Source organism: Scylla paramamosain, chromosome 31 (genome assembly GCF_035594125.1).
Source record: "Scylla paramamosain isolate STU-SP2022 chromosome 31, ASM3559412v1, whole genome shotgun sequence".
NCBI classification, from domain to species: domain Eukaryota; kingdom Metazoa; phylum Arthropoda; class Malacostraca; order Decapoda; family Portunidae; genus Scylla; species Scylla paramamosain.
Genome location: NC_087181.1, coordinates 10593817 through 10606316, shown reverse-complemented (window position 1 = coordinate 10606316; position 12500 = coordinate 10593817). Strand labels below are relative to the sequence as shown.

Here is a 12500-nt window from a genome sequence, read left to right as displayed (position 1 = left end):
AGCGACATCTAGCAAAACACAAGACACAACCTCCACTTCTCCATCTCTGTACTCTTTGTCAGGCCACACAGGGCAGTGGGTCACAAGCTGGAATACCCCATCGCCAGGCAACGTCCACCCACTCCCCACACTCCACCTCCGCCTACTGCAGTTGGGTGGTGAAAGGGACGCATGTGGCTAAGGCTCCTTCAGGATTCCCGCCAGCCAGCCTTGACCGACCCATGTAAAGACGGTCTGTGATGCTATTGAACTCACAACGCACTCTCTTACACTCTCACTCACTCGCACAAACTCATCGTCAACAACACCACGCATCGCCGGTGTAGCTTGTGATGCATGGAAACAGCAAACACACACACACACACACACACACACACACACACACACATACACACACTTGAAAATCGTATCGGAATTGCATGAAAATTCTATGGCAACTGAAATATTAGATAAAATAATGCTTACTTGAAAAATTACTGTTACACACACACACACACACACACACACACACACACACACACACACACACACACACACACACACACACACACACGCCAGCCATGCCACACCACGCCACGCCACACCACGCCACAGCGCCACGCCATCCAGCTCCCCTTCAAAAGTTTCCGTCACGTGTTTTCAACGTCCTCTGAAGTACCGATCCAAAGTGAAGAGGAATGAAATACAATCCTGTGAACCAAAAGCCATAGTGTGCGTATATCTTGAACTGGTTTTGATAACTAGAGAGATAAAAAGAAAATTATTCCCGACATATAGATAAAAAAAAAAACATACAAAAATAAATTTATCTTAACACAAATAAAAAAAAAGATAAACTGACCACCGCCACCATCATCACTACCACCACTACCAACACCACAACCACCACAAATAAAAACAAAATTATCATTCACAGCTACAAGAAAACCCCCCAAAAAAACTGTTCAAATTCCGTGAGAGAAAAGAAAAAGATAAAACAACAACAACAACAACAGAGAGAGAAAAAAATAAAAGAAAAAAGAAGAAAACACGAGGTGGGGAGATGGAAGGACCTCTAATTATGCTAGTGAATAAGTCAAACAAACGCGAGGCCTCAGCAAGCATGCACCGAGGCATAACTAAGACGAGGTGTGGTGGCGTGGGGACCAAGAGGGACTGCGTGGTGTGGGACGCGTCACTCACGCCTACAATGCACTCCACATCCGGGAACTTTCACTCCCGCTCAGATCTGAAACCTCCAGGGAGCGGGAAGGAAAGGAAAGAGGGAGGTGCGGTGGAGCTTGAGTGTTATGCTATGAACGAGAGGTTGGGTAACTTAAGGCGTGTATTAACTTAGATTCTTGGTATAACATGTGGTAGGTTTATCTTAGATCGTTAATTTATTTGTGAGGTTATGGAGCTTAAAGAGAAAGAAAGATAAACTGACAGGTAGAAAGAAACAGACAGACATACAGACAGGCAGACAAACAGAAAGAGCTAGACAGACAGACAGACAGACAGATACAAAACTACATCCACACTAACACACACAATCATTCCTATAGTAAAAGAAATAAATTTAAGAACACAAAGGAAGAACAAGCATCAACAGATTTCGTTCCTAATGACTTTGATTGTGGCAAAGAAAGAGAAAAGCATACGCGAGGAAATAAAAGGGACAGAGAGATAGAGAACACAACAATTAACCTCGTCAATGTCAAGATCATACACAAATAAGGCATCATTGTTCCCATTATCACTACCATCATTACAATCATTAATCTCCGTCACTGCAACACACCCTGCCTTCACCACGCACTTGGTAGGGAAATGTATTACTAGAAGCGGCTTCTTCACAAGGACTATACAAGGGAGCTTTTCACGAGAGGTTCCCTGAGTTTTCCTGTCCTATTTATAGTTTTCAATATACTGCACGGTATGTATTGGACACTTTTCCTACGGTGGTCATCCTTCGTAACCTTCCTAAAAATTGCCTGCATGGAGACACTGGAGAGAAAAGAGAGAAAGCAGGTTATTTTTTTTACTTTTCACGCTGCAGAAATAATGACGAGAGCTTGGTACAAAAATAGCGTCTGAAAAGTTATGAGTCTTAAAGGGGAGAATTTGTATAGCTGCGAGAGTGTTAAGAAAACTAGTAAAAAGCCATCAGGCCTACACGTGGCAGTCCCTATATAAAACCTATTTACACTTATCACCCCCATCTGTAAATTTGTCTAGTATTCTAAGCCTCCCTATTGATTCAGCATTAAAAACCTGATTAGTGAGTCGATTCTATTCATCTATCACTGAGAACCAATTCTTTCCTGTCTCGAGCAATCAGGGTCGACACACTGAAGCCGAACCGCTAAACCTGCTTCGTTCCCACCGCGTCACGGAACCAGGCCAGCGAACTATGAATCCAGCGGTTCTGTACATCCGGTTCGGTCAATGGCTGCCTGGCAAGATCCGGGTTACATAATCGGGGGAATAAGAATATGAGCAAAACAACAAAAACGTAATGGATGTGAAAGGAGAGGAATGAAGGACTGAAAGGCGAAGGTTAGGTGGCTATGCACAATTAAAATAGACAGGTTAATGAGCTGGTAGAATATAATACATGGAATTACGCTGTCCAGGTAAGAAAAATGTGCCAATTAGTCTGTGCTGAGAGGAACGAACAGGTAGTGTGATGATTGATTAATGTAATGCTGCCCTTTGTAATTGTATAATACAGGTTAGTGAGCAGATATATTAAATGGGAGTATAGAGGTTGATTAAGCTAAATTACACTGCCAGGTAAAAAGAATGCACTAATTAACTTATAATAATGGGAGAGAGAGGAGGCAGATGAAGGTGCAAAGAAGATGTAGAAGTGATGATCAGGAGTCAGTGAAAATAAAAGGGAAATGAAAATGAAAGTGAAAACGTGGACTACATAAGTTGCAAATAGAGAGTACGTATGTAGAACACACACACACACACACACACACACACACACACACACACACACACACACACACACACACACACACACACACACACGTTTCAATAAAGAGAAGAAAGAAAAGAAACAACAGCAATGACGTGCGGAAAAGAATGAAAGAAGAAAGAGAGAGAGAGAGAGAGAGAGAGAGAGAGAGAGAGAGAGAGAGAGAGAGAGAGAGAGAGAGAGAGAGAGAGAGAGAGAGAGAGACCGGGGGAGAGCTAAGACGCCTCTTGCTCCCACACACACTCACCTACACACCCACACAAACTTTCACTCTCTTTCTCATGTACACTCCCGGATACTACAGGCTGTTATGTCACTGGTTGCATCACGCCTGGAGCTCCTTACCCACGACAACCAACAAATCTGACTGAAGTGAATATGATCTGTTGGCGAAGTAATATGTGGGATGTGCAGAGTGTTGGAATAAGTAATAGATATATGAGTGGTGTAAGAAGATATATGTAGGTGCTTGAGGTAGAGTTAGTGAAGAAAAATGTAGTCTAAGGTAAGGCAGTGACATATTTTGCTTTTGGATGTGTGTTGTTGAGAAAAAATAGACGTTTTGCTATGGGAGGTAACCTAACTTAAACTAACCTAATCTAATCTAACCTATCCTAACGTGACCTTCCCTAACCTAACGTAACCTAATGTAACCTATCCAAAAGTAACCTAACTTATCCTGATCTAGTGTAACCTACCCTCAACCTAATCCAACCTAACCTATCCTAGCTAATACGAGTACACACACACACACACACACACACACACACACACACACACAATCGGGCTGTTTCCAGGGACGTTTTAATGTTAGTAAATGAGCGGAAGTGACGCCAGCTCACCTAACCACGCACCGTAAAACAATCAACACCTCTGGAACTTGTAGACGAATTAATAAACTGTTTTCACTTAGCGCGCCGACAAAACTAGGTCACGACTCACGAGGAGCCGCTGCTTTTTGGGGAAGAGTGAAGGAAATGCTTCTTTCGACAATTTTTGACTTCTTAATCGTTAATGCTGTGAGATATTGGTGCAAGATGACCTTCAGTGCCGCTTCCGATAAGAATGGAAGGTATGGAAGATAAGAAACGAAAGATATGGAAGACAACAAGTGAAGGATCCTTACGTTACTGACCCGGTATTCTGAGACGCATCGCTCTCTCACACAATGATTATTTTCAAAGGCCGCACAGTTGATTAGCCGGGTTGAGTGTTTCTCATGTTGATAATGCTGATTCGTCACTAGAACCATTAAAACACCATTAAAAACCCGCATATCATCAACTACAGGCTTTTGAAAGTAGTCGGGGTGCGGACAGAAGTGTTTCAGAATATGGTTCACTGTCTTTCCTTGTGTGTGTGTGTGTGTGTGTGTGTGTTCTGCATGGCCGACCCTTCCTCCTCCTCCTCCTCATGCAGTGACAAGAACAGTGAGGCAATTACAGCTCACAATGAAAGCATTAGCAGGGAGAGAAGAAGACAGGGAGGGATGAAGAAGGTTAATTATCATGAGTAGGGGGCCAGGGAGGGAAGAAGAGAGAGAGAAGGAGGGAGAGAGGCATAGGAACTGTGTGGTGATGAAGGTCGCGAAAAGAAGGTAAAAAAGGGATCATTAAGGTAGCACAAAATAGTGGTAATATGTGTGTCTCTCTGTCCGTCTGTCTGTCTATTTATCTATTAATCTATTTGACTTATACTTACACTCCAGTTCCTCATTATTATTTTCTTTCATTTCACTACTTTTCCTTAAATTTTCTTCCCCCTTTCTTTATTCATCCCTAATCTTGTTCTTTCTTTCTTTCGTACACTTACATATTACCTCCATTCCTTTTCTTCTCTATTCCTTCTTCCTCCTTTCTTTATCTACCTCTAATATCACTATCTTACTTTCTTCCCTTTGTATGCTTATATATTACCTTCTTTTCTTCACTTCCTTTACTCACCTTCTCTTTTCCTTCGCGCACACTCACTCCTCTTCCTCCTTTCTTTATTCATCCCTTTGTTCCCTCACACCTGCCGGAGGAGAGCGGTGGCCTTGGGGAGTCCCGAAAGAGAAAGTTCCGTCGGGGTGGTGGGGGCGGAGTGGGGGCCGAAGAGAGGGAGGGTGGGTGGAAGGGGCAGGAGAGGGGCGCGCCTGACTAGCCATTATTGGAGGGCCAGAGGGAGGAGGGAAGGAAGGATTGATTGAAAGGGAAAGGATAAGGAAGAAATGAAGGTTAAAAATAGGTTCAGAATGAGAGAGAGAGAGAGAGAGAGAGAGAGAGAGAGAGAGAGAGAGAGAGAGAGAGAGAGAGAGAGAGAGAGAGATGAGTACGTCTGTTTAGTGTTGATAGCATAAAATGAAAGGAAGTGTTGCAAGAAGAGAAAAATAGAGAGAAAGTGGAATAAATTGAACGGAGGAATAAGGAAGGAGAGAGAGAGAGAGAGAGAGAGAGAGAGAGAGAGAGAGAGAGAGAGAGAGAGAGAGAGAGAGAGAGAGAGAGAGAGAGAGAGAGAGAGAGAGGGAGGGGAGGGAGGGAGGAAGTGTACAAATGAGAACGAAGGTGATGTTGGAGAGATAAAGGAAGGAAGGAGGGAGGGAGAGGGAAGGAGGAACAAGGGAAAGGAGGAGGAGGAGGAGGAGGAGGAGGAGGAGGAGGAGGAGGAGGAGGAGGAGGAGGAGGACAAGTGAGGAATCTATCTACCTGCCTAAAAGAGTATTTGAGCTTTGGGAATCCCGGATGCGGTAAGGGTAGGCCTACCTAGCTCCTGTTACCTAAGCCTACTGGAGCACATACATACACACACACACACACACACACACACACACACACACACACACACACACACACACACACACACACACACACACACACACACACACACACACAGAGGTGGACAAATAAATGGGCAGACATACAGACAGATAAAAAAATTAGAAGGAGAGAGAGAGAGAGAGAGAGAGAGAGAGAGAGAGAGAGAGAGAGAGAGAGAGAGAGAGAGAGAGAGAGAGAGAGAGAGCACCACCATCTAATCAACACCACCAAACATCAAAGGAAACTATGGCAAACGAACGAAACGAGCAAACAAAACACAGTGCATACATTCAATTTTCAAACATAAACTTCAAACCAAGCTCTCTTTAAACACGATCTTTTATCCTACTTTTATTTATTTATTTATTTATTTTTTATCGACGCGTTCCGTGAATCCCAACTAATGCTCACCTCTACGTGCAGTGCCACCAACAAATAACTACAAATAACTACGATAACTCATTCAGTACACGCTAATACTCTGTAATACGCTTTCACTGTTTGATATATATATTTTTTACGACTGGTTTTGGTATTAGTTTCCGAATAGCGTACATAATTTTTATAACTCATTCAGTAGACGCTATAATATTTATTTGTCAATTTTATTAAAGTTTTCCTGGTATATATATTTTTTTCTTTAATTATTTCGGTACTGCGGTCTTTCATTATCGTACAGAATTTCAATAACTCATTTACTAGACCCCATGATATTTCTCTGTTCACTTTCATTAACAATTTTACTGCTACATTATTTGTTTTTTAGACTTATTTGAGTACTGCGGTCTCAAATTATTGTGCTGTTTAGTAAACATAATCGTATCAGTAATCAGTATACGACAAGAAATAACAGGTTTAAGCTTCATAAAGTAAGATTTAAAAGAGATTGGAGGAAATTGTTTCTGAAATGGAGTGGTGGATGAATGAAAAAGACTCAAGTAATCAAGCTGTTAGTGCCGAGTCAACAGGAAGGATCAACAGGGAACTTTAAAAGAGGATTAGACAAATTTATGGATGGGAATAATAGGTGGAAGACGGTAGGTATGTTTTATACAGGGACTGGCCACTCGTAGGCCTGAGGGTTTGTTGCAGCTTTCCTTATTTTCTTATATTCTTATGTTCTAATCTTCTATTTTCTCTTTTTCTGAACGTGCGTCTGTACAACCAATTTCTTTCTACTGTGCTCTGAAAGTGAACGAATGAAGATCACAAGAGTAAAAGAGATCATTAACAATACTTGTCAATATTGGACCAATTGTTTTGAAATCCGTGACTTGAGTGGTGGCCGGAGTTGCTCGTCCTCCTTACTGGGCTGTTTCTGGCTTTACTTGCCCTATTATGAGATCCAGCTCACTCTGGCTTCACTTCAACGCTGTCGCCACGTGATGTAAACAGTGACCGCTCGCTGGCAACACTGGTGCGGCCGAGAGTGAAAGTACCGCGTGGAGAAAGAGAAAGATGAGAGAGAGAGAGAGAGAGAGAGAGAGAGAGAGAGAGAGAGAGAGAGAGAGAGAGAGAGAGAGAGAGAGAGAGTAATATTGACAAAGGTGTTCAGTTTGTTCTTTACCAACTATATCCTTTTGTTTACGTAGAGGTAACTCACTTTGATTCTCTCTCTCTCTCTCTCTCTCTCTCTCTCTCTCTCCTCCTCTCTCTCTCTCTCTCTCTCTCTCTCTCTCTCTCTCTCTCTCTCTCTCTCAACAAGCAGCGGGATGTACACGGTCGCATCGCGTAATTCTCTCCCATGGTATTAAAGCCACAAATTCACCACACTTTCTTTCTCAGGTCGTTGACTCGCGGCAAAACATCCCACCCTCACGCTGCCTCTTGCTTCCTCGCTCTGAGTCACCTTGGTTCCTCTCTCGTCCTTCCCTTCCCCATCTCCGTGGCGTAGAGAAGGGAATGGCTGACCTGTCCCTTCGCATCCTCCAGCGGGTCATCCGGAAATCCTGGTTGGTAAGGTGCAGCGAGCAGGCAGAAGGTGACAGGTTGGCGGCGCAAGACAGTGGTGAGCGGCGGGTATATAAACCTCGCCGCGCCACAGAACCAGTCACTGTGTTGCGTCGCGGCGCAAGAAGAGCAGGGCTGGTGCCGGCATCGCCTTCACGGCAGTTTTATTTATTTATTTAAGTTATTTCAACACTGGTGCCATACAAGTCCAGCGAAGATGATAGTTAAAAGTGAGTATTGCAACGATTTTTTCCGTTTTTGTTTTTGCGGTGTGGGCGTGACGACACGTGGTGGTGGGGGGCGTGTGGCACGAGCTGAATGGTCTGCCTTACAGCAGCGTTGTGCCTGCTGCTGCTGGCGGCGGCGTGTGTGTCTGCTGATGAGTGGTCGTGGGGCACGGAGGGCGAGGAGGAGACCCCGGTGAGCCAAGGTCAAGCCACCTTCAGTGTCTCCGTCAGTCCTGAGGAGGAAGACAATCAAGAGGCACCACCGGCAGCCAGATCCATCGGCGTGGACGTGCTTGCCTCTGGAGCCCCACGGCGAGCTGACGGAGGAGCAGCTGCGGGCCCTGGCCGAGGAGGGCGGGGACCGTGAGGCGCGCTTCCCTGGGCATCAGTGAGAAGCTTTGCTCTTATGGCATCGGGATTAACGTAAGTTGAGTCTGGTCTCTTTCCGTATCGTCCTCCCACACGTAGTTAACAAGTAGTAGTAAATATATTGTCATATCTTCATTACAATAAAAAAAAAAAGATAAAATAAGATTACTGTTATCTGTTCTTTCCATGTTTTATGATTTATTTTCTCCTGTTCTTCTCTTGTCTTTGTTTTTGGTTCTGTGTTTTAAGCTGTCAGTATCGCATCCAGTCTATCGATGCTAGTACAGCCTCGAGTACTGACGCTGCTGCGGTGCTCACCAAGCCTTGCTCTCATTACAGTGCAACAACAGGAAGCTCTCTGGGCCCATCAAGACCCACTATGGGCCTCCCCCGAAGCACGTGGCCATTCCCTCAAACTCCTACGGCGTTCCTCTCCCCAAGCCCTCAAGCTCCTACGGCGTCCCTGCACCCAAGCCCTCAGGCACCTATGGCGGCTACCCCCCACCCCCGTACCCCAACAGGAAGCACCAGTACACCCCAACGAAGGCCGCATCCTTTTCCCCCTTCAAGGGCATCATATCCGCCCTGGAGCCTTACCTCCCGGGCAGCACCAAGCCCAAATACCCCTCCAAAGACAACCACGGACTCCTTGGCTCCTCCTACACCGCCCCTAACCCCACCTACGCCCCTCTGCTCCCCTCCTACCACCCCGCCACGCCCAAGCCCGCCTACGTGGCGCCTAGGCCTTATGTAGTGCCCGCCAAGCCCGTGCACCTGGCCCAGAAGGTGGACTACGTGGCACCCAAGCCAGCCTACGTGAACCCCGTGCACACGTACACCGTGACGGTGAAGGAGTCCGTGCAGCCCACCATTGTGGAGCACCACTCCCACACCCACACCCACGTGTACAAGGACGACGCAGCCAACGCCGCCCACCACCACGACGACCCCTACTATATCCAGGGATCCCAGCAGGTCTTCAAGCGCCAGGAGTCATCCGTCAAGCCCCACGGCGCAAACAACATCCAGGACCTTCTCAGCCAAGATCACCAGCGCCACGAGACTCGCGTGCGCGTCACCAGCAGCGTCTCCTCCTCGCAGGGCACTCACGTCACCCAGCCGCAAAACTTCCGGCCAGGCAAGATCGAGCAGGGCTTCAAGCCCATGAACACGGTGCCCGACACCCTCTTCCGCTCACACGCTGACCCCATCTACCGCGAGGACTGCCAGTGTGTGTCGGTGTCCTTCTGCGCCGCCCACGACGTGGTGCTGCCCTTCACCAGCGACATCAGACAGTTCCTGGACGCCCGCAACCAAGAATCTGACATCCTGTCCAACGCCACGGAGACAGACCAGGTCCAGGAACAACCCGCCACGGAGGAGCCGCAGCAGAGCGCCGTCAGGCGAGGCCGCGTGCTGGGTCTGTCTGCCGAGAGGGTGTACGTCAGCGGCGCCAACGAGACCACTAACGACACTGCCTTGGACGAGACCGTGGCGGAGACGGTGACGGAGCAGCCCCTGACTGAGGAGGTGGAGACCGAGACCGAGGAGGGTGTGACCGAGGAGGCTGTGACCGAGGCCACCCCGACTGAGGAAGAGTCCCGCGTCAGGAGGGACGTGGAGGCTGAGGAGCCCGTGGAGGAGACTGCGGAAGACACACCTTCGCCTGCGCCTGCTGCCGCCATTCCCCGTCAAGGAGTAAGTAATCACATGTGTCTTGAATTGAGGTGCGGCACAAGCCGTGCCATTCCTTTGCCAGCACCTTCTGAGGGGTGACTCTAACGCCTTCCTTTCTCCCGCAGCGCCAGTTGACCGGCTTCACCCCCGAGGGGGGCGGCACCTGCGGCTTCGACCATGTGTGCTGCCGCCGCCCAGTGTTCCGCTCCGCCGCGCGCGAGGAGCCGCACCGGTACTCCTGTGGCCGCCGCAACGCCAAGGGACTTCTGGGCCGCGTCAAGAACCCCAGCGTGGTGTTCTCTGAGGGAGACACGGAGTTCGGCGAGTACCCGTGGCAAGCGGCCATCCTCAAGCGGAAGGACAGGGACATGATGTACGTGTGCGGCGCCGCGCTGATCCACAGCAGATACGTGCTGACGGCGGCTCACTGCGTGGACGGGTTAGTATACCAGTACAGTGTTCAGCGTCTGCTGCTGCCGTGGTCTTCCCAGTGCCTCTATAATGCTGCCTTTAACTGCCCTATATACACTGCCGCTGCTTCACCACTCACCCCTCACCTTGCACAACCTTCCAGCCTGAACCCTGCCGACCTCAAGGTTCGCTTGGGCGAATGGGACGTGTCCGCCAAGTCTGAGTTCTACAAGCACCTTGAGATGCGCGTCACGGGACTCTACACTCACCCTGATTTCTACGCCGGTAACCTCAACAACGACCTGGCGGTGCTGCGCCTCGAGAGCCACGTGGACTTCGCCAACAAGTGAGTGTCAAAGGCAAAGCGTTCCGCAGCCGGGGGTGCAGGGCCGCCCCGCGCCGCCCAGAGCTCCTGAAGGGTTTGTGGTGCAGAGTTGAGGGGGGGAGAAGAACCACGGGAGTCATCAAAGAAATAATCTAACAGTGAACAGCTCTCTCTCCTTGTCTTATTAATGCATATAGCTTTCTCTTGTGTGAGATGGGGGCGAATCATGACGTTAACACTTTCCCTCCCGCCCACGCAGCCCGCACATCACGCCCATCTGTCTGCCGGAGGAGGGTGCACAGTTCCACCAGCGGTGCCACGCCACGGGCTGGGGCAAGGACGCCTTCGGCACCGAGGGAGAGTTCAGCCACGTGCTGAAGGAGGTGGAGGTGCCGGTGCTCGCCAGCAGGGAGTGCACGCAGAGGCTCAGGCAGACCAGGCTTGGGGCGCAGTTCAACCTGCACGAGGGCAACCTGTGTGCCGGCGGCGAGCCTGGACGCGACACGTGCGAGGTGAGTCCATAGACTGCAGTACTCCGTGCCGTGACGCAACGGTGGCACTTCGCCACCATTTCTCCTTTCTCCCCGCCACCCCTCACACCCCTGACTCTTCCCTCTCCTCTTTCTCTCCAGGGTGACGGCGGCGGCCCCCTGGTGTGTCCCGGACCAGAGGGCACCATGCAGCTGGCCGGCCTGGTCTCCTGGGGTATCGGCTGCGGCCACCCTGGCGTGCCTGGCGTGTACGTGCGGGTGTCTCACTACCTGGCGTGGATCCACGCCATCACCAGTACTTAACAAGTGTTGCCGCCACACACACTGCACGCGCCGCTGCTCATCTCAACTCCCACTTTGTTTCTTTGTGAGGCAACATCGGCAGGACCACACACTCACACACACACACACACACACACACACACACACAGACACACACACACACACACACACACACACACACACACACACACACACACACACACACTGCTACAACCTGCTGCTCACAGCCGCCACTCCTGGTCTCCCAGCACTGGAGACTCTTCGTAAGCACCTTTGTGCTGTTATAAGTACTCTTGCTTCAAGAGATCCTCTACTATTGTATTGTATTTTATATATTCTATTTATATAAAAAATAAATAATGATGCCGGAAATGTCATTCACTAACAGTATTTGGGGCGTGAAAGGCGAAGAGAACCCTCGCGTCGCCCACCGCCAGGGACGGGCGTGCGGGCGTGTGGGCGGGGCGGAGAGAAAGCTGGAGGCGTCACACGGGTGACGGAGACAAGCGAGCAAAAAGTGTCATGCATGAAGCGTTACCAAGCGAGTAATGTGTTTTGTGTACCGTTTCCTGTTTCCCTCCACCCCTCTCTCCTTCACTCTCCCTGCCCCGCTCTCTCCCTCCTGTCCTCTCCCTCCCACTCCACTTTCCCTTCGCAGGTTTCCAAGTAGCTTTGTGTCAGGCCGGCGACCCTCTGCCTCCCACACCCTACCTTTCACCTCAGCTCGCCTCCCCCGTCCCCCTCCCCCACCTCTCTCTCTCTCTCTCTCTCTCTCTCTCTCTCTCTCTCTCTCTCTCTCTCTCTCTCTCTCTCTCTCTCTCTCTCTCTCTCTCTCTCTCTCTCTCTCTCTCTGCACGACAATCCACAGTGAAAGTGGTGCCGATCCATTCCCCGCCCCGCCTCGCCCCGCCACACTTGCTGCTGCGGGACTCACAAGGAAATTGGACAAAGGAAACGTAAATAGAATTAGGAGAAGAAAGATTAAAAAAGAAAAGGACGTAGAAA

The 12500-nt window shown here is 49.1% G+C and overlaps 1 protein-coding gene across 1 annotated transcript in view; it reads left to right on the top strand.

Annotated features, from left to right (window-relative positions):
• Positions 1-1102: 1102 nt before the first annotated feature.
• LOC135116323 (serine protease filzig-like) overlaps positions 1103-12500 on the top strand; it is a 19802-nt gene continuing 8404 nt past the window's right edge. Inside the window, 9 exon segments of the mRNA XM_064033676.1 lie at positions 1103-1310; positions 7113-7198; positions 7549-7771; positions 8139-8317; positions 8319-8363; positions 8649-10007; positions 10112-10425; positions 10561-10743; positions 10982-11170. Coding sequence (XP_063889746.1) covers positions 1103-1310; positions 7113-7198; positions 7549-7771; positions 8139-8317; positions 8319-8363; positions 8649-10007; positions 10112-10425; positions 10561-10743; positions 10982-11170 — 2786 coding nt within the window.